Raw genomic sequence first — 25,853 nt, forward strand, 5'->3', positions numbered from 1 at the left:
ATTCAGAATCACCTTTTAAAGCTGACGACAGTCTAGAATTCTTTTAAAGATCAACCAAATCACATAAATTACAGAATTATATTAGACTAAATTACAGAAATTAAAGAGCTAACAGCTTAATGCAAACATCTAGAAATACAAAATAGGCAGTTTGCAGAACACTCATTAAAAGTCAGAATTTCCAGGCAGTTTGACAGATTGACTCTAAAATTCAATAACAAACACATAAAAGAATGCTAACAGAAAAATATATACTTTATAAAAAGTGAAATGATTTTTTGCAGTACTTGGCTCTTATGAGAAGGTTATGTTTATAGGTTTTATGTTCAGCCTTCAGACCTTCTTAAGCAAAAACAAAGCCATTAGTCTAGGCACATACGCAATTTGTGCCATAAGCCATGATCTTCAAACTCAATCCAAACAGCAATGCTAATAAAAACTAGCTGCAGAAATGCAAAAAGCACTGAGCTGTGCAAATGTAAATGACAAGCTTGCCAATCCATTAAAACTAATGGCCTGCACTGTCCAAGCATCTCTGGTTGAATTCACATGCAAATTTGTATGCAAAATGTTCAAGCACTTTTCAGGACATGATATACCATTAATATCAACTCACATTTTTATTCTTGAGGCAAGATACCTTTATTATATAGCAGAAACACAGAACGAAAGCAAATGGATTACCTTCTAGTCTACCATGCTTTCCTAAGACTTCTACCAGTGCTATGTACTTTCCAGTGTCAAGAGCAACAGGTGAATTCTTAGGGAAGCTAGAAATTAAAACAGTAAGAATTATATCAACACAAGTTCACATTTCACGGATTCAGCTGAAAGATTTATTTTTAAAGCTACATAGCAAAACAATAACATTGAGAGCTAAAAGCTATAATAAGTATTAGAAGAAAAATCTGATAGACTTCAAAAGATGCACCATTAAAATGTGATTTAAAAACGTGATGCACGCACCTTCCCACCCCCAAAACCGAAAAGTTGTATTTTAAAAAGCCAAATGGCTTCATTAATTATTTGGTAGTTATTGCATAAAATAGAGTATTTCCCAGAAGCCTGGGAAGCAAACTCAGTCCACATGGCTGGGGTAAGGCTATATTCTTTTCGATAAAGAATATGAAACTATTTGCCTATAGTAACAAGTTAAAAGTTACTATTTTAAAGTTTCTGCTATGTATTTGTCTTCTTTTTTCCTGGAAGTTTTAAAATTAACTTCTTCTTGTTCCTTTTTGTAACATTTCAAAGAGTCACTTATTTGCAACATTATGCTACACTTGAGACATATCAGTAAAAATGTGCTACTGCAGCAAAGCTCCACTAGAAGACTCAATTCTACTTCATGCAAGCTCACTATGGGGATTGTGTGAGAGTGGTAGTACAGCCAAAACCAATACACTACCGTTATTTGCGAAGTGGCAAATTTCTTGATATTCATAGCTCAATCATTTCATGTAATTTCAAACACTAGCAAGACATAATGAGTACCTGCCTGCTAACCTACTGTAAAACCAATGCAAGTACTTTGTGAGTGCACGTGAGAGACAGAACCTGAAAGTAACACATAACTTGTTCTATATTCCCTGTAGCATTAGACTGAAAGGAGGCTTTCAAGGGAAAAAGGGAAGGGGCAAACAGAAAGATGATATGTAAGAATTTGCTCTGGGACAAGTCATGCATAGCATGTTTTGGCTGGGAGCTAATTTTCACAGCCAAGATATAAACCTCCGAAAATAAAAATTTAAAGTAGAAAGCTTGTTGGTAGTCTTAAAATAATGTCACTCAGAAACACTGCTATTCTAAAGACAATATAGGTGCAGCATATTCTAAACACATTCTAGGTGCTTTCTAACACATAATGCAGGTACCTTTTTTCCCCTTAAATTAAGCCAAACTTCAATTTAGACACTATGTATGTTTAAAATAAAACAAACAGATCCTATGTAGCAATTTGCCTTTTTAAAAAAAAAAAAAAAAAAAGATAATTACTGACCATACAAAGTAGCTGCTTCTGATGTTCAATTATACAAAGCAGATTTTTTGTTTCAAAAAACCACACCCTTGACTGTTTTAAATGCACATACATTGGTGGGGAAAACTAATTAAAAATGGATGAGGGGGTTAATACTCAACCTACTTAATTCAACAAGGTCTGTGTATCAGCATAAATCTCTGTGACATGTTTCAGTGCCGGTGTACTTACACTTTCTCTTTCAGGTTCATTGCCTCTTCTACATTATCATGTCGACAGCACAAATTTATTAAGGCTGCATAGCCACCGACAACCATGTCCGGTTCGTATTTGGCTTTCACTTCAAGGGCTTTTTGCATATTCTAAAAAAGGAACAAAGCAAATACGTGAACTAGAGGAAAAGTCAATATGACATTATGAGTCTTGTATGTTCACTGGGCAGTTACATGACTGCTTTGGTGCTTTTAGTAGTGTAAGATCACATTTGAAAACAGTGCTGTAATGCTTTAGCAAATTTTAAGAGTGAAACTTATTTTGCAGAAATTAATATTTTTCTAAAACACCTTTTAGATTAACTTGAGAGTAGATTTCTAAATAAATTTTCTTGCTTTACGTTTATATTTCTAGCATGTTTTAATGTAAGACTTTTTTTTTTTTAATCCAGACAGATACCATAAACGTGATTAACCCAAATTCTAAAATAGTTCTTATTTATTTGGAATTCATAACAATTTTCACCTGGTATACCGCCAAACACATAACAAAAGTACTTTCCAAAGAATAAGAAACTACTTAATGATCCCATAGAAAGCGTATTTTTTTTATACATTCCTATTCATATATTTGACCACACTTTGAACTTACAAAGGTGTTTGCTTCTAGTCTTATTTCATATGCAAAATTGTGGAGACAGACAGCTGAGAATCACTCTTTCTAAATTGTATTCTTAGCAACAGAGAATATTGTGCTATCATCTGCATGAATGTTACTGTTCCTATATATACAGCTTTATAGGCAGGATCATACTGAACAAGAAACTGAATAAAAGTGTGGTGATACCCCACAAATTACAGACACACACTAAATGAATGTAAACTACAGCTGGACGCCTGCCGAATGAAGGCAAGAGACCCTTTATCTCAGAAGAGCTTTCCTCCTGCAGGAAAATGGAATTTCAATCCCTGCATTAACAACCTAGTAATATTTGAATTGCAAATGACTAGTGCATGTATCAGTTGCTTGACAATCTAGATATAAGAGACCAGAGCCATGGCTTGAAAGGACATTTGGCATGTATGATAAACCTATCACAGCTGTTACTATCATTCACTTTGCAGATTATTGTAAACAAACTTCAGAAACCCCAAAACATGCCATTCAAGGCGTTGCTGAAATTAGTTAACCTTTTGATTTAATTGCTTTTTGCACTTATGTTTGATTTATAAGCATCAAACCATGAAACCTCAAGCAATGCACTTGTCTTTGCTTAACTATGTCTTTCCATAATACAGTCATTTATGTCCCTTTAAAAATATAGCTATGTGTTTCCAATTATCTCCGCATTGCTTACGATACCTCTTCTTCACAAAGAGCATGTATGAGTTGTTTCAAGACATCTGTAATAGGCTGGTTTTCAGCTTTTCGGTTTTCTAGTTTCTTCTCCAAAGCAGACACGTCAGACTGAGCACTCTAAATGGAGTTAACAGAAAGAATGTCAATTACAAAAACACCCTTCACCCAACAACTTGTCGGATTGCTTTACTAAAAGACAGACAAAATAATCCTCTTTCATACTATAAGAAATTTTTTAATCATTTAAGGTGCTTTTACCTGTTTAAATAGTGCATACTAATTGAAGATTTGAGTCAGAATACAGTAAAAAAAGGTGTTAAGTAGCATGTCTACAAAGGTCAACATTACTATTTCTCTCATACTCAGTTCTTTGTGTTCAGGGAAGTAGGGAATAGAAGCCTGTTTCTTTTTCCATCTCTACTCTGCTCAGATCAGAGATGTAAAGACTTGACACTCCACCATTAGAAGCAGTATGGATTTATATGGTTCCTGCCACTCAAGCGGATCACTGTAATTTACAAGCATGAATTAAGCCTCACACCACCACTGTTAACTAACTAGGAACTTTCAAAAAAATATTTACCAGACAGGGAAACTGAGGCATGAAACCTCAGCCAACTCCAAGGTCAAGTATCAGGTCTATGTGAAAATCTGGATAGCCTGTACTCCTACCCAGAAAAGTAACCTCTGAACTTCAAATGGTAGATTTAAATAATGTTAATATACCTCCATGATCTGAAAGCTAGTGATTATACTTTTTCTAAAATTCATATCCAAACATTATTATTACAGCACCAACAAGCATAGCTATCTGTGAATTCACTTACTTCTGGAATGTTGTCTGTAGACAGGGATTTTTTATGAGACAGTAACCTTGCATCCTAAAATGCAGTAAGACAAAGATATCACTAATTACCCCCCAAAAGTTCAATCTCTAAGTAAGCATGTAATGCTAGAAATGTTCGAGTTAATTATATAATTATATTATATAATTATTTATATTTTTAATATAAATATTAAAAAAGCTGTATTCTGCAGCATTATTACATTGACTTGAAAAAGCACTTATTAAATGTATCTTTCAAAAAACTTTCACATATGAAATCAAAACAGCTTCAACAGTGAAAAATCATGGAAAAGTTAAAAGGCTTACATATAATTGCTGCATAAAGATATTTATTTTGCAAAGGAGAATATATTCACAGAGTACAGATACTTCCATTTTTAGCTTCAAAGTAATTGCTATAGAACCACAGACCTTAATTAATTCAGGAACTTGAGAGGAGTCCAGCAGTCTGCAAATGCCGCTGTAGTGGGTTGTAGGGATAACTATATTCTGTACCAAGAGGTGGGGAAAAAAATTATATGAGTTTTGAAACACAACCAAACTGAAATTTGTCTAACAGAAATTATCTCAGACGTAATTCAAGTCTCCAGCTCTTGCATGTCATTGAGAAGTGGCCTGGATGTACTTAAAAGCAGCAATTTCAAATCTAATAGATACATGTCAGGCAGGACAGGCATTATGTAGCAAAAAATGAAATGGTACCATCTTCTTCAGCTGATGGAAGTATTGTCTCAAACGCTCCTCCTTGGCCTGTACCTCTGAGTCACTCATGCTGTCAATCAAGTGATAAAGAAAATAGCCAACAGCTTCTGTGGAAAAAAACAAGAGAAAGCATTCCACTAAAATTACCGAGACTGTCATGTTATCAAGATTAATTTATAAGAAATCATTTTGGTGTGAGATGTCACCCTGATGAGAGGCTCTGAAATGGCAACAATGATCACTGAGGCATAGAGATTATGTGGTTTGGGAGCACATATCTAACTGGTGAGTGAAAGGAATATTAATTATTTTCAGACCTAGTGACAGCTTTTCAGTACAGAATCTTACTTCAATCTATTTTTTCCACTACTGTGTGACAGAAGTGGTACTGCCCAAGGCCTTCCCCCCCTTTCCTGCCCGCTACCCCAAAATGGTTGCCACAAATATTTTGTCATTGCTCAAAAGAAAAAAAATATTTCTAACACTTTGCATATTTATTCTGTACATTTTACCCATTATATTCCATTACCAAGCTACATTAAGTATTGTAATATTCATATAAAAACATAAAAAATATTTTAACCATTAGATCAACTAATCTATTGAGAGCTGCCTATTAGCTGATGAAAATCAAGATTAACAGATTTTAGCCAATAGTGCTAAGTTTCTTATCAATGCAAGTGTAAAAATACACGGGGTCCTGTAGTCGAGAATAGGAAGAGCATCAATTACTGTCTTCTCACCATACCCCCCTGCCCCTCTGGCCTCAACAGAATGAAAAAAAAACCCTGTTTTTTAAAAAAACAGATTATACAAAATAAAGGATACTTATTTCAAAGTAGGTTTGGGATATTAAGTACCATTTTGCTTCACAAAATCAGAAGAGCTAGTAAAGGTAAAACTAGTTGAAAGACTGCCTTTTTTTTTTTAAGTATTTAAGCACTGATACTGTGTTCATTCTAAATCTCTATTTTGGTCAATAAATTTAGAAAAATAAACTATTATCAGCAAGACTTATTTATAACTCTAAAAAAAAGATCTCATGGATCTCACAAAATATGCTCTGATTATTCGAATCAGGATTTTACCCGACGTTGTCAAATTTCACTTTCAAAAAGAAGCAATCAGTGTTTACTGTTGTAATCCCTCAAACCCATCATTACACAGAAGAACGGATTTGTGGGTAAGTTACAATCACAGAAATTGAAACTCTACCAGTTGGTCCTGGAGGCGTCAGGCAATAACGTTCATCCTTGTACAACAGTTCTGTTATCTGGTAAGACAGAATAATCGTACATTGCAGCCAAAAGAAGCAAAGAAGAACAAATAGTATCTGAAATTGAATTCTCAAAATAATAAAGCATTTTTCTGTTAAAGTATTCTTCACCACATCATAGTAATTCCTGAAGAAATACAAGGAAGGTTTTTTTGTAAATAATAGGTTTTTCTTAAAAAAATATTGCAAACAGAAGTGCTTTCTGAGATGTGCAGTAAGACAGACACTCTAGTATTCTGTTTATGTATCATTCTACAGAAAGTTAGCTATCGTAAGAGATTGCTTCAAGCAAATATTAACCAGTGTTGCTCGTGGAGAAGCTACAATTAAGTTCTAATTTACCAAAAGGCTGAAATTGGCCCATAAAGCTTTTTTTTTATTTTGAAAGAAGCAAATACATAAAGAAAATAGAGGAATATGATTTATCATGCTCTGCTAGATTTAAGATAACTAGTACAGCTGTTGCAAATAAGTGCAATTCTGAATGACAAAATATGCATCCATAAAAATTAATTGCACATGACTAAATTTAGCACACATTCCATCAGTCATACAAACTGAAGGAATACGTAGATTTTACTTCATCAGGGAAAAAGAAGCATTTACCCAAAAGCCCCCACATCCTACCTACAAATACTTTAATCTAAACTACATCACTTTAAACATCCATTTGACTGTTCTTAAGGAAATTACATCATCTTTAGTTAAAACCTGAGATTTTAGGTATTTCAAGAATTTTGCTTTATCTGCCATGATTCTAGAATGCAATCTGAAAGAAGTTAGAGGTAGATGCATTCCCACTGTCAAAGTGCTGTGTTTTCAGTAATGACAAAAGAGAAGGAACCCTCACCTTCAATTGTTAATGAAAATGGATAAACAAAGCCAGAAAATATCAAATGTACAATGGAATACTGTATCTATCACTTCTCTCTACCAACACCACTGCCATTGTGGACAGTGAGACTACAGCTTTCTTCTGCCCTTTTGCCCTTATCCTCCTATGACAAACCGACAACTACAATAAAATCCAAGGAAGTCATGGTAACACAGTTCTGAATCAAATCTCAGAGAATACCAAAAAGGATGGGTTACAGAAAAAAATGAATGTGTGACATTATTTCTAATGCTAAGTAGCCATTTGTTTCAAAAGTTAGCATTTCTTATTTTAGGTCAATACACATATTTACTCATAAATTTAGAGAAAACAACAAAATTTATCTTTCTTCCATTGTGGAGAACAGCAGAAGTAACTCTAGATATTACTAGATGGTGATGCAGACCACCATTACTTCAGTCCTGATCGTTCTTCAAAATTAACTTCACAATGGGAGTAACAAGACATCCCCTTTTTTCCTCTCCTTGCCCTCCCTTTTTATTTTTTAAATGCAAAAAAAAAAGGAAGGATAGAGGCAAAGGACAAAAATATCCTCTCACCATTATCTTCACACAACAGAAAATGGTAGTAAAATACAAAAAAAACCCCACAACTCACAAGCTGTACCTGATTTATATAAACCATTAATCGGTGACTTTCCAAACTACAATTTCCACTTCACTCCAAGGTTTCTTTGCAAAATCTAAAATATACTGCAAGCCATGTACTAGTTTAGTAGTCAGCAGGTACAGCATCGAAGAAAAAAGACAAAACGCACAGTACATCCCTTCCCAAATTCTGTAACCACATTCCAGGCAGCATCTGCCAACATCTCCTCTATTCTAGTGCTCCGCAAAATTTATTGACCAAGTTATACTGCAGTATCTTTCTAATGTAGCCCATACCACGGAGGGCAAGATGATCAGACATTTCCCCTTGACTTCATCCAGGTGATTTCTTTTATCTGGCTTAGCCTTCAATGTTTTAAGTTACATGACAGAAACTTTAAAATTCTAATTGTGCCTTTTTATTTTATTAGTACTAGTACGGGGATAAGAAGAAAGTTTAGGGAAGGCAAAGGGAATTAAACAATGGCAGACTGCACAACCATGGCAGGCTTTGTTCCAGAAGCTACAACTATATACTACCTTTAGTTGTAACAACATTGATCTAGAAATTGTAGCATAAGCTACGCTACTTGGTAACACTACATTTGATTTGTCACAATTACACTTAACTGTCCAATTTGAAAACTCGATTTCATACAGCTGTACAATCTGCCACTGACAAAAGTCTTGCTCAAATTAACGACGTCTACAATTATCAGGCTCAGAATTCACAGATTTACAGTAATGCATCATAAATATGCAGTGCCTAAAGAACTTGATTTTATTTACAGCATTATTATCTCCACTTACCTTGCTCCAAAGATGTACATCATTTGAGCTGAAGAGGGCAGCAAAGGATAACAAATTAAAAGCAGTAAAATGATTTCATTCTTATATCTTTTTTTTAAAAAAAACCCATAAATTATTAACACTGAGGATCTTACTAAATTATTTAAATAAAATTAAAATACAGTAATTGCCACATATTGTTTAAACCAACTTTGTACAGAGTAAGTACTGTACTTTTCACTGTACTGCATATGGTCATAGTTTCTGCTAAATAACTTAAAATAATGCAGCAATTCAAATGGATAACTAAGGCTACAAAGAATATATTTTAGTTTCATTTTTAGTTCAATCTTTTAACATGTCCTAATTGTACTTTTTTATTTTACACTTCATTCTATTTAGCACTTCAAGAAAATAAGCTTCACTCAAACAAGTCGCACTTTACATAGCAAACACTCATTATGTGGAATTTGCTAAAGCAAAAATCTAGACTCCTGTGCATTAAAAGTAGATTTTTAGTATACACAGATAACTACAGGCAGCTATAAATGCATTTATACAATGCAAAAAAAAGAAAGAAATCAAATCTCTTACTTAAGGTATGTTTATTATAGTGAGATAAATAGGTAATATTTAAAAAAATGGGAAACACAACATAAAAGAACTCCTGTTTCTCCCCTCATAAAACAGGACAGAACTTGACAGAGAGCACTTCTCTGTACTTCCATCAGGTTACAAACAAAGATCAACTGTTAACCAGTCCACTAAAGTATAAAAAACCCAACACACTAACACGTTAACCAGTTCACTGAAGTATAAAAAAACCTGACGTATTCCTATAATTTGTAGAACACAAAAATTCTCACTAGAAGCTGTAACTTTTCGACAACTATAAAGCAGCATTAAGCTAGACAAGGCTAAGAGACCAAAAACTTATGACCTTATTTTATATTCCTGTAATTCTCATAAGGGGAAAAGAAGATGTCAGTCTGAATAGTTGTACAGAAACTTGAAAGCATTCATAGAAGTTCAGGATTTTATTTAGGAGGTTCAAGCCTACGAAACATTTATTCTTTTTGTGCTACTGACACTTATATTTGAAAACGAGTCAAATGCATGTCCACGCGGGGGGGGGGGGGGGGAAAACCTATCTGTGAGGTTAGTTAAGCTTTCCAGGGTGAACTCGCTCTACCACTGACAGCATGACAATGAACTGCAGATATCAAATGCATCAATTTCCTAAAGTACTTGACTCTGAAATAGTAATGGTACATCAGGCAGAATGGGAATACTTGGAAGCAGTTACTAGAGAAGAGCAGCTTCAACAGAAATCCATAAACTAGTCTGCCACAGACATTGTTCATGTGTCCCTGTGTCCATACCCTGTACTTTTGTACACCAGTCCTAAACTCCACTCATTTGGACAACTGAGACCAGCATTTAGTCATAAAAATTTGCTGCGGTCTTTACAAAAGGTTCAAACATTCTTTTCTACCCTCAATCTTAATTTTCAGACTGTTCCAGCCATTAAGTTTAAAATGGAAAAGGAAACATGAAATAGCATGCTTTCAGAAACAATCAGGGTGAAATTTGGGCGCAGATAACCTTGTACATAGCTTTTGAAGCCAGGTAGCAATCAAGGCAAACAAGAGAGATTAATATTAAAGAAGTAAAAAAACCCAACTTATGCCACAAGGAGGCAAGGAGGGGAGGAAACAGTAAGTTGAAGTAAAAAACCAAACAACAAAAAACCGAAACACTACCACCAAAAAAACCCTAACCTTAATTTTCCTCAGAATTCTGAGTTTTTAGCCCAAATGTCCAATAACTATTGAAATCACAACAGTAGTAACTGTTTCACCGCTGAGGAGAGTAACTGTTTCACTTGAGGAGAGTATGGTTCTTCAACACCTAGTTTTCACAATACAAGTTGATAACGTTTTAAAGACACTTTAAATCACATTCTGAACACCTGCACAACTCTCCAGTGGCAGGGGTATTTCACACTAGCATTGGTTGTGTGTGGTGAACATTGGTATGGCTTCCTTTCTAGTGCAAGTCCTACTTTAACTGAATATTTATCTATACTTAGAGAAGACATGTTTCAAAAATCTGTTACTTTAATTAATACATCTGAAACGATGATTCTGGGGTTGACTATGAAAAGGAAGAGTAAAATACCCCTATTGGATCTAAAACATTATGTCACTTATCCCTTGGATGTCAAGGTCAGCTACGGCCTAGTTAACAAACCCAATTTGAACACTGGTTTGCTTTTACTCCTCCTTTTCCCATGGTAGAGCAGGATCAGCTAGATAGAACTTGCAATTTACTAGGAAATAATTTTGGTCATATTCACCTGGTACGTTTTACTAATATCCAACCTAAACAGTTGCATCTCATAGCCATTACAAAATTTTAGGAAATGACTCAGTCAACAAAAATCAGCCTTCAGGCTCTGGTCCTGAGTAATATTAAGTGACCTCTCTGGTTCCCTGTGGCGTAGGTATGCTGCAAAAAACCCTCATTTACAGTCCTAAATGACTGACTGGGGCAAATAGTGAATGATAGAAATGCTTGTTAATTCACATATACTTGCATAAGCTTAAGACAACCCTGCAAGTTAGCAAAGAACCCTCCTTACAAAATGGGACCATAAGGCTCTGAATACAAAGGCATGGCAATGTAGCACAATACTAGGTGTTAAACGTGAGCTTTCAGGGAGTCGTGTTAACCCAGAGGGCACAGAAAGCTATCAGCTGTAGAATATGCCTGGCTCTCACTGGTATTTCGTCTTCATTAAGCACCCATTTACTTTAAGGGTTAATAGTGATAATCTTTAGGGAAATGTACATTAACACAGCAGCTTATAAACAAAAAAGTGAATAAAGATAAAACCCTGAATGTTTACTACCCTGAGAAGTTTATATACTGTCAAATACCACAGAACAACGAAGAACAATGAAGTTCTTTTTAATCCACTATATATAATATTTCAAAGGTCTGCTCATTTATAGCAGAGGCAAGGAAACCAGGGAAAGCAGAGAGGAACAAAAACATTCCTCAGTTCTGCTACTGCTGGAACTCTACTTTTAAATTTTCAAACATGGAGTGGGGGGGAAGACTGCGCAGACTTGTGCTCAACAAGGCAAAAGAGAGAGGGAACTTTGCTACAGAGGAGAGAAAGAGGTATTCATACTGCAACCTTACCTTTTGAAGCCCAAAATGAGGCTGTTTCTAAACTGACGCATATCAATAGGAGGTGTGCTTGCTGAAGACACTGTAAATGAAAGAAATGTTTCTAAATAGTCATTGTAAAAAAAATCCCTGAACTGCAACAAGTTAGTAGGTCATGTAAACAGGGTGTCATCAGAACTACTTTGTTACTTTAATAAAGGCTGACAAATTTTTGTAAATCAAAATCTCAAATGTCAGGGTATTTGAAACAGTCCCAGTTTTATCAGCTCTCAATCTACTCCATTTCAAAAGGGATCAAATATTCTAAAAGAGATATTTTTCCCCTTTCATTCCTTTAATGTCAATAGTCAATACATTAGCCTTTTATACAAATTAGTAATAGGAGTAAGCATCTTATCTGTAAAAAAGTACAAGACCAAAGAAAATATTATGTTCCAAAAAGCAAAACAAAACCCAAAAAATCCTAATCAAGAAAACTTGAGATATTAGCACTAGAACAAAAAAAGTCCCGCCAGAGGCAAATGGTTTGCTTATTGTTTCAGACTGAATACCTGACTTAAAATAGGCTGTACAATTTTGCCTTCTATTTTTTTTAATAATAATAAAAAAAAATAATAACGACGCTTTCTTAGGTGTTTGCTTCTGCTGGTGTAAATTGCCTGACAAGAAAGAAAAAGTAGTTCCAGTAGTTCTAAAGTGCTATCCACTGAATTAAGTTAAACATAAGGGGAAAAAAGAGAAAGACATTGATATTTACAATATTGGTTGAACACAAAGGAAACTGTAAAATTACTTAAAATTAGACGCCCTGGAGAGGTCTTTTACAGTTATGCCCTATGTCCTCATCTTAACATCTTTTCTTGGCTAAGAAGATTCCAAATCATTCTACCTTCTTCCCCTAGAATTGCTGTCTCTCATTCCAGCACCATAGTCCAGCAAAGAAACAACCACAGTAGCAGATGCATTTAAGTCCTGTATGAAATTATCATCATTTGACTTCACTATCACAACAGAATTAACCCCTGTAAAAACCTGAATGCACTGGACCCTTTCAGCAAGGGCTGCAACATGGTATATGGTAGAAAAGAACAGAAATAAAAACACCAGCTCTATAGGAACCTGGGAAATAGAAGGCAGGAACAATATGGTAAAACCATTCCTTAGTCTAACTCCAGGCATTTAGAAAATTAAAAGTTCTAAATGTTAGAACATTTATTTTAGTTTGAAAATCTCACATAAAGTTGGTTTCAAGAAACCCTCAATACAAATCCCCCTCCAGTGGTATATTAAACTTTTTACTCATAAAAAGACGAGCAGAAAAGCATCTTACTATGCTCAGCTGCTGCTGACAATCGGCAACCTGGTTTCCTTAGCAACAAACAAGTCTGAGAAAATCAAGAGGCTGACAATGAAGTGGAATGGAATGGCACGATAAAGGGAAAAAGCGGCTCTCGTGTATGCCGCCTTATGTGCCCAGATTTCTCAGTTGGTACTTGGTAGTTTTCTTCTTGTCAGTAGCAGAAATCTATACATTATCAGGTATGAGAAGCTGAATCAATACACGTAGATAGCAACCAGCATTAATAACCAACCTTCCCCTCCCCAGACTACACTGATGAGACTCTCTTGAACTATTTTCCATACTGCATCTATTTTTTCCCTCTTTGTAACACTGCAAAAGAAGCCAAGTCAAAATAAAAAAAAAAAAAAAAAACACAGCTGCTTAATATCTGTGCCTTATCATTACATAGGTGCTAATTAGATTTACTAGCATTCATTGCAGCTTGGTAAACTATTTACAGGAGTACCTTCCTTTAAAGCTCAAGTTCAAAAGAAATTTTGTATGTCTCCATGCATTATTAACCCTAGCCTTTGTAAGCAGAAATACCACTACAAGATCTAAATTCAACACACAGACAACAGCTAAATAATATACTACGTGAGACTAATTTCATGACAGTAAGACAGAATGCAGCCTACTATATGTGCTGGCATCCTACTTTTGATATCACGTACATTTACCATATACCACACACACACACATATTTGTGCTCGTAACACATTAAAACCTGACTGTTTCAGTTAACCAAAATGAGTGTGCAGGAGTGGGTCTACTTTTTCATGTAAGCAAAAAAACGCTACTTCACTTTACAGAAGAAATTTCATTGCTCCTAATAAACAGTTATCCTTTCAAAAACATTTTGAAGTTATTTTAAGTACTTCATTTTTCATGGTTAATGTATTTTGTTATAATAAGAACAAACAAAATAATGGTAGAATATAAGGTAAAAACATAAAGATTCACAAACTGATAAATCTCCAATACAAAAAATTAAATCACTGATTAGTAACTACTCATTTATTTTTCTCATTTTCAACACAACAGCTTCCCACAGTTATGGTGTATAGACTACATATTTCTATATTCATTAAATAAAACGGTTAATGACAATTGCAGCTAAAGACTACTTAAGCTTTTCCCTGAATTTTGGACAAATAAAACTGTTGTTTAAAAAAAAAAAAGAGATCTTTCTGTATCAGATTTAGTCCAAATTTAGGTGTTTTATTGTCTCAGTATACTAGGCAAATAAAAACCGTATTTGTTTTAAATTTTGAAGAGAAACATACATTCCTACTTAACTAGGCGAGTCATCCCATCCCATCCATTCAGTCAATGATGTATACTAACTTTTGCAAGCACTGAGCATCAGAACAGTCTTTGGAGAAAACTCTTAAAAAGTTATTATTTCATGCTGTTACAACTTCGTCACCTAATTAGGCCATCAAATGTATACACAGAGCTTCCATGACCAACAGATCAGCAGAGCACCCTCAGGTTAGTGTCAGTGCCAATCAGTTCTTCAAAGTTGTTTCTTTCACTAATTTTGTAGTGAAAACTTCAGAACCATATTGTTAGACTAGCATCCTGTTGTAATTGATGCTTCAAACAAAAACAATCCCCATACCAAAAACTTAACAGTAATTGTGCAAGGCAAATTGTTTCCTTAAGCCCTCTAAGTACGAGAGGATCATAATCCTATCACAATCACAGCAAAGCTGCGATTTGTAAATATGTTATATGTAAATCTTACAGCCAAGTTGAATACTAAAAAATAATTTAACCATGATATGTTGTCCAGAATTGGTAGTTTCGAACAGTCTGACATGTCATCATAGAGGACCTCACATAATAAAAGTTTTACTCAAGTTTCCCACATATCTTTAAACCTCCTATATTAATATACATAAATCTCTTAGCCTACAACCAATCAATGCCACTGTCAAGTACGTAGTAAGATGCAACACGAAAAATACTTACATAGAGAAAGAACATTGTTCAGTCTTCCATGTGCTGCTTCATATCTTATTTCTGCTACAGAGAGTCCAACAGTTTCAAACAGGCAGTCATTTTTCTAGAGATAAAGCAATCAATCACTGGAAGTACACACAGAGAAGACCTTCTGGTACTTTGCATTTTTAAACGCTTCCTTCCCAAAGGACACTGGCATTCTTGTATTGATAGGTGTTGAGAACATAGAAGGTGCTCTACAGAAGTCTACATGGCTAGCCAGATAAGTTGCTACTGATCAAAAATTATCCAGCTTTTGTATTGAAATCAATTGCAAGAGACAGTTACCAAAGGCAGAAAGAGTGGGACAGTTAACTTAGTCTGCAATTCTGAATTCTTCAGCAATTAAAAAAAAAAAATAAATTCACCAGACAATTGTAATACTTCTAATCTCCAGTAAAAAAAGGACATAATTCATTTATTTAGTTTTCTACTTCAGGGAACAGAAAACTAGTTAAGTCAAGAAAAAATTTTGGTTAGCTCTGAAAAGAAGAAAGAAAAGCAGCAGGAGAAAGACACAGTAAACAAACCATCAGTAAAACAACTGTTTGAAAAGTAATCTAAATATTCTGAACAGGCTTCATCATACCAAGTTCATGTTTAGAGCACTACTGGGATCTAAAGCCTTCACAGAGAACATAGAAAAACAAGCCATGCAATAGTCATTTTTATGAATCCTAAATGTAAACTCACCTTCAGCTGGGCACGGGCAGTTTCACTATCAGGAAAATTTTTAAAAACGTAGTCTGTATATGTGTCTGTATCAAGTTCCACTCCCAACTCGTGCATCAGTTTGAGGACCTCAAAAATACCTATCAAGACAAAATTGGTAAGGCTAAGCATTTCAGAAAAATTAAAACTTGAGACTCAACATTTGAAAACAAATGTTGCTTTTCAAACAAAGGACTTGTCTCCTAAATTTACCTCCTTGAAATTGTCATGCAAAATCCTGCATTTTTATTTTAGGTGTTTATAGTAAAGTTCTTAATTGTGAAACTTAAAATAGATTTACTCCTGTTCTGTGTTGTACTATCAAAAATATGAACTTCTAGGCTAGGCTGGAAATTGTTAGTATACAAAGTTATTTTCTAACACAGTGAATATATGACAGTTACTTAGTCATGTTTGCAAAATACCTTAGAGCTGTATATCAAAATGTCCGTATTATCGTGCATAAAAAACAAATCTGAAAATTGGTGTAACGTATATAATCAAATTCAAGATACAAATGCATTCTTCAATACATAATACATTCTTACCTTTGTTCCCAGTATCCAACCCTGATTAGCAAGACAAGCTTTTAAGATTTGTCTCTAGATTTGTTTAAAACAAATAAACTTTTTATAAGCAAACAGGTTGATTATTCTATCAAAGCAACAGCTTCAAACCGGAAATTCAGAGAAAAGCTGGAGTCTCCCAAGCCCCAGTGAAGCTACATTATAACTTTTACAGGGTTCAGATCAATTCACACAACTAGACTGTATATTATTACTGTAGATACGCATTTGAAGACAACAGATACCAAATCTTAATATTTCAGCAACTGGAGTATAGAGTTTTGGAGTATATGTCATGCTTTTTACCTGCTCAAATTCTTCTGATTTGCAGAAACTTCTTACAGTAACCTTAGCTAGCAAACTCTGAACCCCTGTCAAAACCAATACAGGTATTATAATTTTTTGCTGGTCTAAAAAGGCTTTGTCAGTTGCTGCAGGACACCAGCACCAAACAGCATATGTTTTTTTCAACTTGCATTTCATACTTATTACTTTAAAAATGTAAAGTTTCCCAAAGTCCCTGTCTTTGCCCTGGAGTGCCACCTATGGAAAAGTGACACTTCCATGAATATTTTATGCAGTGCACTATGGTGCAAATAATCAAATGTGAATTCCCTTTGAGCACTTGAAAATACATGCAGGCAAGTCACACTAGATTAAAGTCGCATCATCTGTTCGAGTTTGCCTTAAACAAAACTCTGATTTTGGCCCAGAATCTGTAAAAACATGAATAAAGAATTAATTACAGTAAGTCTTTCTTGATACCTTTCAAATTTTGACAGCTAGTTTCTATCTCATGTTTTCAACTTCCCAGAAAAAACATTAAGTCCTCTTATGCTGAAACCTTTTCAAAAATAACTGTATCTGTATCACTAGAAAGTAGTTTGAAGACCAAGAACTAGATACCATAATGAATCAGGTGTGGTAAACTCAGGAGATTTGAGTTCAATTTTGTATCTAGAACAGAGTACAAAACAGGCTTGTTAAGCATCCCCATTCCCTAGTAGACATTTGTCACAAAAATGTTACATGACTTGGCACAGTTCCTGAGTAGGAAAGAGCATGTATGACGATTAGAACACCAGCACAGCAGTGACAGGCAGATTAAGGAGGAACGCCAGTAACAATACTGTATATAGCCAAATTAATCACAAACTTAAAAAAAATGCTGCCACACATTTCTTCACTTCTAAGATGGCTGATGTACAATTTTTGGGGGGAATAGAAGATTAATGAAAACCAACAGAGTCCTACAATTTTGCATACATTTTCTACCTCATCAAGAGCAGAACTACTTTATTATCACATAAATATCTTCCACAATACAAAGCAATGAAACATTCCCACTTCAATCAAAATACTATAAAATTGTCAAATACATGCACAAAATAGGACTTGAGTATTATGTGTGTGGACTTCTAGAATTCTTTGCTCCTCATATTGCAAAATACACTAACTTCTCCTCTCTCCCCAAACCAAGGAAGAGATTGAAAAAAAGAGACAAAAGTGCAGTCACGTTTATCTAGCACACTGGTCTCCCAAACATTTTGAGAACACAGCCCCAATACATGAATATTTCTTTAGAAATTATATACGTGTTCTACTGTACTGATATATTATGCACATTATAAAACATACACAAAAACATACCAAAAGAAGTATTAAATAATTATTTATTTTATTTATTGACAGTCTACTCACACCCCAACAGATTGCCTTGCACACTCCACTTTGGAGACCACTGATCCAGAAGACTGAGTATGACTAAAACCCACAGTAAAGTCTTCCTGCCATCTCCCTGCTTGATCAAGAACAGGTTTTTGAGATCTTGGGCTGAGATATCTAAGCACTACAGGAGCTGAGTATCTAAAAATCAAATAATTGAGTGGAAAGAGGACAGAAATCGGGAACAAAACACAGTCAAACTTCTGTTCTCCTTTTCGTCAATACTGGAAACAGCACTGGAACACCCCAACAGAACAATTGCAGCCTTGAGTCAGTATATCCAAGAACACAGAAAGGATAAATTACAAGATGGTCATAATATTTCTGTGGTAGAGCAGAGCAACTTGCTGCTTTTCAAGAAGTGCAAAGTGAGATGTGCATTTCAGTCCACCTTTCATTCTCAGAATAAGTCGTGCCTTCTTCCTAAAGCAGACCCATCAGAACAGGGGGGATTGCTAAGGCAGCTACATACAGTTCTACATGTGCAACGGCAGTAAAATTGGGCTTTACACAGTTTTCTACGTAAATAAAAAATAAAATTCCAGTTTGAAAAGTGAGGTCACATTCAGGAAAACAACATAATATTTAACATATTTTTGCTGTGCTATTAATTTCAGATGCATTCAGAAGGTTCTTTGCCAGAAAAGTCTGTCTACAAACAGTATTTCAAGCAGTTACTTTGTGAAATTGCTACCCTTATTCCTCTCTGGACTCAGATGCTTATTTCCCGTAGTAAAAACTGAATTACCATGCACTAACCATGCTTTGTGTATATAGCAACAGTTTAGTAGAAAACAAAAGTGAAATACACTACTGACTTTTAAAAACCGTCTTTAAAAATAATATGATTATACAAAGATGAAGAGGAGCTATAAAATATTCAGTAACAAGGGGAAGTCAAACATTTCTGCTTATTTATACTAGACCCTCCTGTTTTTAGTGTATAACCTGCTACAAGGTGAATCTCAGTGCCAGTGTTCCAGATTCACTGTATATTGATCTTTTAAACCCTGCAAGCACTTTCCATTCCTAAAAGCCTAACAGCATTTACTTAGAGAAATATTATGGAAATAAGTAATTGTCAACTTATGTAACAGATGCACATGAAAGCAAGAATGCCCCATCTGAAATTATTTGCCTGTGTAAAATGACTGAAAAGAGCTGTTTGCTAATTCAGTGTGGTTAAGTTCTCTACGGTATATTTAAAAATGGCCTTGCTTAATTTCATTCCTCTTAGCCACCACCTCACTGCTATTTTTCTTTCAAACTCAATTCCATAACACATAAGTTAGGGAATCTCCTTTGATATCCAGTGTCTGCTTTTGTTCCAATAAACGTTAGATAAACATTGCTACTAGTTATATAATTGAGTCACATTATACATACTGATTCAGACATTTGTGCCCTGCAGTTCTAGATAGGTTGTTGTTTATATTCTGTGTTCTTTAATGATTATTTATTCTACTGTCTACATTCTGTCACATTTTTAATAGTTTTTCCTCAAAGTTTGTCAGCCTTACCTATATCAAGATGCAAAATTACATACATTAGGCCAGCCATTACTACTTTGTAAAGAAAGGAATTATTACCTCATTTTTGGTATGAGATGTGATACAGTGTCTATCTATACTTTTGTTCACACAGCTCTATTATTTTTTGCTGTTAGAAAGCACCATTCTGTTCATTTACCATCTGCTGTCACCTTTAGGTTCGCACTGCAGCATTATTTTTTGCTCTGTTTTTTCTATGAAACAATTTCAGGGTGGGTGGGTTTTTTTCCCCCCCTATTTACTTTCCTTGAAGCGTATTGGTTGTATTTTTAGATAGTGGACCTCGTTTATTCATTTTTTTACTACTAAATTTCAAAAAATGAATGTGGGCTTACACATGGGAAAGAACAAGACAACTTGTTTCATTGCTTCAAGAGTAATTCCACTGATTCTTCACTGCAGAAGAAATTGTTTACATATCTTATATATTTTAAGAACTGCAGAATCACTGACTTTTGTAGGTAGGCGCATAGCTGACAATTCAAACTCGGAGACGAAGTACCAGGTTACAAAAATGAATTTGCAAATCCACAGTATTATCATAAAGCCATACAGAAGTTTATGTATCCAATGCCTCTGCAGGTAGAAATAGAAAGGCTCTCTAGAAAACGGCAAAGAAAGCCAGAATTGAGGGTTCCTTCATCAGTTTTCTTCTCAATTTGCTTACAGACTTCCAGCAGGAACTACTAACCAAGCATAGTCAATTTCTACAGCAGGAGTCCAAATCAAGGCAACTTCCGATCTTGCCAAAAACCAAAAGAGATACGAAAACTTAAGTTTCTCTTGATGGTCAGGTATTGCTTCAGTTTTGGGAGCTAAGTCTAAATCTAAAAATACTTCCGACGTCTCTTATAATTGTGTTAGTGAGGTGAAATTTTCCATGGAGTAACACAAAGCATGTTTTTTCAGTAGGCAGCATCCACACAGAGAAGTATGACACTGATTTCAATTTACTTATTTTTGGCAACATAGTACTTCAAGTAAGTCACAAAGGACCCAACTAAAACAACTGTTGCCAGACTTTTAAAATATCATAGAACTTCCAAGCATTTGAAAACCTGGGAGAAGATAAACTTGGGAAGTAGTCTAGAAGGAACAGAGCCTAAGGAGTTAATAAAAACTGAATATTGTTTTCAGAAAGGCTTTTTGAAAAAGACTTGAGACATTTTTATAGCCAGAAACAATTAGGGAATACTTGTTTCAGCATTTCTTCCAAACTGGAATGTGACTGTATATTTAAGATAAAATTGCGATATGAAGAGTCTGCTAAAAGCACTTTTTTTTTGTTTGTGCATTTTGTTTGTCACCCAGTGTCACACTAACAACTCTGCATCTCATTCTAAAGCACATTATACTGTGAGATAAGAGGAAAAAGACAGTTTTTTGTTTCCCCAAGGGGGAAGTACTTCTGTTAAAAGCATCTTTTTACAATACCATTCTTTCTGAATTACCAATAACGCAAACCAAAGAATTAGATACTGTACTCTAAAATTTAATATTTGTTCAATTCTTATTCATATTCTGTAGACATCCCCATGTGTAACAGGGGAAAGTATGCTAAATGCTTAAACCTACTTAAGAATCCCAAAGATTGAGCATTTCTGTCCTTCAATCAGTATGCTGTCAGGTCAGGCTCACACATTCAGCAATGTAAGTTCTCCTGCAGTTTTTATTATTGTAGCAAAACTCACGTTTGGCTTATCAGGTAGATAATAAGAAGTTGGCTTGAAAAAAGGATTGGGTTTGCAGTCCAAGACTGCTATTAGAACATAACCTTACTTTTAAATGCTTCTCCCAGATTTCAGTTTCTTCAAAAGTAAACCCTGTAAAAGGTAATGAGCAGCAAAAAGAACCAGTGCAAGGCAGAAAGAATGTGAAGAGTTAAAAAGATAATTAAACACTCACACATCTTTCTATGCAAAGGTAGACTTTAAATCTGTAGAACTACCATGATTAAGTAAGAAAGGAGGTTTTAAAAAAAGTCTTTCTGAAGGAAAAATTGTTTGAAACACAAACAGACATGCAAGGTCTTCGTTTAGTTTCAAGAGTCTGCTGAATCTCATAGCAAAGTTTTAATAAAGATTTGTGCACTGGGTTTGCAATAAAGCTAGAGGAGCATTTATCAGATAACTAACCTTTAAGATTATTCTCTTTCTGGAACCCAACTAGCAGCGGCCAGGAATAATGAGGTCTGAGTGGCAAGCCCTCCTCTTTCATCATCTTCATCACATCAATGGCCAAGGCTGAAAACATTCACAAGATAATTAAACAGTGATCAAGTACTTTAAATAAGCATACGTAAAATAACTAAATAAGCACAGTACCTGATTTGTTGGCCTCCAAAGCGCAACGCAAAATAAATGGCAACGGTGCTGAGTGCATTTTTGTTTCTTTTAACTCATTACAAAATTGTTTCAGCTTGTTCACAGGCTGCAAAGAATTTCAAAAATTACTTTAATATATTTTTTAATTTCTCAAATTGTTAAGAATGTCAGATTCTTCTAATGTTTAGGAAATGGATATTACACATGCCAAACACGATTCCTTTGTGAATTTCAATTTACTATGCAAATTGATACAAAATATTAAAATCCTTCTTTTATTCTTTAAGAACCGTGAAAAAAAAATCTACCATTTTCCATCTTCACAGCTGCATTAAACTAAACAAATATACTGTTACTAGTATATTAAGAAAAAAGTATTACTATTCCACATACCATATCTCTATTTACACAATGTTGCAAGAAGAAGCTACCCTGGTCCACATTATCACGTGATAAGTGATTAAAAGACTTCAAAATTTGGAAACTTATATCTTCGAAGCCATGAGTTATCAGAGTCAAACACAGGTTCATTGCATCTAGCAATTGAAAAACAGAGAACAACAGAATATTGAAAAGTGTATATAACTATTTTCGCATTAAACTACTGAAAATAGTGAAAGCTAGGAAAGTAAATGTTTTACAAGTATCATTAGCATACTTTTAAACATGATTAACCAATCAAATTTTAGATTACCTTTTTCAGAATTGTATTTATCAATGAATTCACTTTTCCCATTAAATAGACCATGCCAAAATTACAGAAGCATCACCACTGCAGCATGACAGAAGGATACTAAATGTGAGAAGCACATTTCTAAACACATCAACAAACAAAAAAAATGGATGAAGTATAATTAACAGTTATCCATCAGATTATGCATACTGGGATCCAAAAGTGACTTTAAGTGTATATAAAGAAAACTATATTCATTGTTTAGTCTCCCTTTTCATGATATTCACAAAGAGCTGTCACAACAGGAATTACCACAGTGTTTGAAGAAAGGACTCCACATTTATTGCTTTCCTATAAAATCCTAATGAATTTTAGAAGTTAAAAAAACTGATAGATTAATTCTTGTAAGTAAATTCTTAAAATTGGTTTATATTTAAATTTTATAAAATGTGATCTAAAGCAGCACAAATGAATCCACAAACTAATGGCAAAAATACTATTTTCCCTAAGTATTCAAGGGAAAAGTACAAAATTATCTATTTTTGGTAACATTACTTATTGTTGCAAAAAAAAGAATGAAAATGCTTTCCCTCTCCACCCTGAGTGGTAAAACACTGCTGTAGTAGCCAATGACATACCTGGAATTAATTCCCTTTCAAATCTTATGCGTTCTTTAATATCTTTGATGTACTGAGGATATCCAGCCTTGGCAAGGCTAAAAATCACCTGCATCAAAATCCTGTCCATAAGGTACCCTTCAGTCTTCTCAACCTCTTCTAGAGTCTGTAAACCAGAACAAATTTAACTTTAATAAACCCAAAGTGACTCAAAACAGGATACATCAAATTAAAAAAAAAAGCTGGGTTTTTTTCCATTTTTAAAACCATGGGTTTAGATACATGGAATATGGTAGAGAGAATACCAAAGATATATGAAAAGGGCCTCAAACACATTTAGACTGTAAAAAGAAAAAGGGACAGACAAAAGGGATATAATACACAGCTTCTCTCTAATAAATAGATGAAAACACCGGAGGTATTGCCATTGCGAGATGACTTTCAAAAGAAATTACTTTGAAAAGGGGAGAATGATTAATCAAACTTTTTTTTAGTGTCTGGAAGAAGGTTGGTTGATGATTTGTTTAATTTGTAAGTCACAGAACAATATTACGTTTCCCACATCCTCTTCCTTGATTTGGTCCTCTCCATCTGATACTACTTATTAAACTCAAACCAATTTTCTTTTCTCATTCCTTTCCAAATACTTCGATTTAAAAAAAGTAAGAGAAAATACTTAAAAAAATAAGCTAGACAAAGGGCTGTAAGGCAGCATTATCTTATCCGCACTTCATGAATACCTAAGGTGTTGGTATGAACTCTCATTCAGTTTTACTGGAAAGACTCTGTGGCTTCAGCAGTAGCCAAAGAATGGCTCAATGGGAGCAGGATAATCAAGGTTTACTGTTTATTTATTTTTATAAACAAATATATAAATATCTCACATGCACTGTATGTCTCTTTAAATAAACCCTGAATTACTAAATCACTCACTGCCAAACATATCTTCTCAGAGTGAAAAGCAAATATCAAAAGACAACCATTTTTCATACAGTATGAGACTGCTTTCAGTTAACCAGCTATTCAGATGCAAAAAAAAAATTGTTTAATTGCTGTGGACCAGGAGAAAACAAGTTATAAAATTCAGTATTATTCCTCCTGCATGGATAGAAAGCATTCCAAATTTAAATTGAACAAACGATCAAACTAGTCATATTTAAACTCAAACTTGCAATACCTTTTTGATGCTATCAGCATCACCCTTTTCAGCATACACATTCAGCAATGATAAATAGGTGTCTGGACCTGGTTCAACACCGGCCATCCGCATCACTGAAAGGATATTTTCTGCACTCTTCATGTCTCTGAAAGAATTCAAAAGAAAGACTCTCAGTAGATTTAATCATAATAATGTTTATTGTGACTTCCACATTTCTTCACTAAATTAATTAGAAACAAAGACTGCAACAAGCATAAAGAATCTTACTTTAACTAAGCAAATCCTGAAAGGTGAAAGTAAAATCTTTTAATTATTGTATTACTTAAAACACTCTTTCAACAGTTGAAAAAGTTCAAAACTAAGTGCAGCAAATCTGTTTTTCAAATGGCACAAAAGTACAGTAATTTATTTTTAAATTCAAGATTTTCAGGTACAAGAAAAATCTACTTCCTTCGTTAAAATAGCCCTGATTTGCTTCAAAAAATGTACAAAACGACAGTCTTCTATACATTATTATTCTAGACCATCACGCTATTCTGCAGCATGTAATTTTTCTGTAAAGTATCACTTTATATTGTAGCAAAACTAAAAGAAAACAAAAGAAAAAAGGTATTAAACATTACCCTGATCTTGCATGACCTTTCACAAGGCTACTGAATACTGCCTCAGTGATTGGGAGATCTTTGCTCTTCATAAATCCAAGAATCTTACTGCAAAATACAAGACAATAAATAATTAGACTTTTTTTTCCTTTGAAAAGATAAACTACTGAGCTACAGCTGCTCTGCTGGACAAGTACTGTATCATCAAACAAAACCAAATTCTGATGTCACTAAGCAATTACATTTGGGGATGCTGCATAATACGCTCATAATTTGATCATTTTCATTTTTTCAGATGAATTGTATTTGTCACTTCAAAATATACAGACACAAGGGTGAGGCTGAGTTTTTTTTATTTTTGCCTTCCTTTTACTTATTTCTCATGCCCAGCAATCACTCTGTTGCAACTTAACCTTGCTAAAATTAAAAAGTTAGACAGATATCACAACAAAAAATAGAATTACTAGTATTTGCTCCTTAGCCCACTTTGTTCTCAAATGCCTTTCCCAGTAGCCATTTTCTTACATAGGCAGTAAGCCTTCATAACCTTCTTCATGCTGGCTCTAGAAATGACAAAACAAGTTATTTTCTGAGCAACTTGAGTACAATTTGTTTTGAACACACTGGTTTATCACTTATTTTTATTTTGCTTGTGTAGGTTCCAGCTGTCTCGAAGAAACTGCTCTTCAGTGTTTGGTTAAAATGTACTTAAATACCCTCTTTGCTTTGCTCA

At 34.4% G+C, this 25,853-nt stretch overlaps 1 protein-coding gene across 1 annotated transcript in view; it reads right to left on the bottom strand.

Moving 5' to 3' along the window:
- Nucleotides 1-25,853, bottom strand: part of LRPPRC (leucine rich pentatricopeptide repeat containing) — a 93,763-nt gene that overhangs the window by 51,620 nt on the left and 16,290 nt on the right. Inside the window, exons 6-22 of the mRNA XM_068416903.1 lie at nt 25,142-25,228; nt 24,537-24,663; nt 23,381-23,525; nt 22,463-22,605; nt 22,070-22,175; nt 21,881-21,988; nt 15,887-16,005; nt 15,164-15,257; nt 11,857-11,926; nt 8,668-8,695; nt 6,315-6,372; nt 5,100-5,206; nt 4,809-4,886; nt 4,378-4,431; nt 3,554-3,667; nt 2,210-2,340; nt 685-770 (exon numbers count right to left, since the gene is read on the bottom strand). Coding sequence (XP_068273004.1) covers nt 685-770; nt 2,210-2,340; nt 3,554-3,667; nt 4,378-4,431; nt 4,809-4,886; nt 5,100-5,206; nt 6,315-6,372; nt 8,668-8,695; nt 11,857-11,926; nt 15,164-15,257; nt 15,887-16,005; nt 21,881-21,988; nt 22,070-22,175; nt 22,463-22,605; nt 23,381-23,525; nt 24,537-24,663; nt 25,142-25,228 — 1,655 coding nt within the window. The remainder of the gene's footprint in view (nt 1-684; nt 771-2,209; nt 2,341-3,553; nt 3,668-4,377; nt 4,432-4,808; nt 4,887-5,099; nt 5,207-6,314; nt 6,373-8,667; nt 8,696-11,856; nt 11,927-15,163; nt 15,258-15,886; nt 16,006-21,880; nt 21,989-22,069; nt 22,176-22,462; nt 22,606-23,380; nt 23,526-24,536; nt 24,664-25,141; nt 25,229-25,853) is intronic.

This window comes from Nyctibius grandis, chromosome 1 (assembly GCF_013368605.1).
Source record: "Nyctibius grandis isolate bNycGra1 chromosome 1, bNycGra1.pri, whole genome shotgun sequence".
In the NCBI taxonomy this organism is placed as follows: domain Eukaryota; kingdom Metazoa; phylum Chordata; class Aves; order Nyctibiiformes; family Nyctibiidae; genus Nyctibius; species Nyctibius grandis.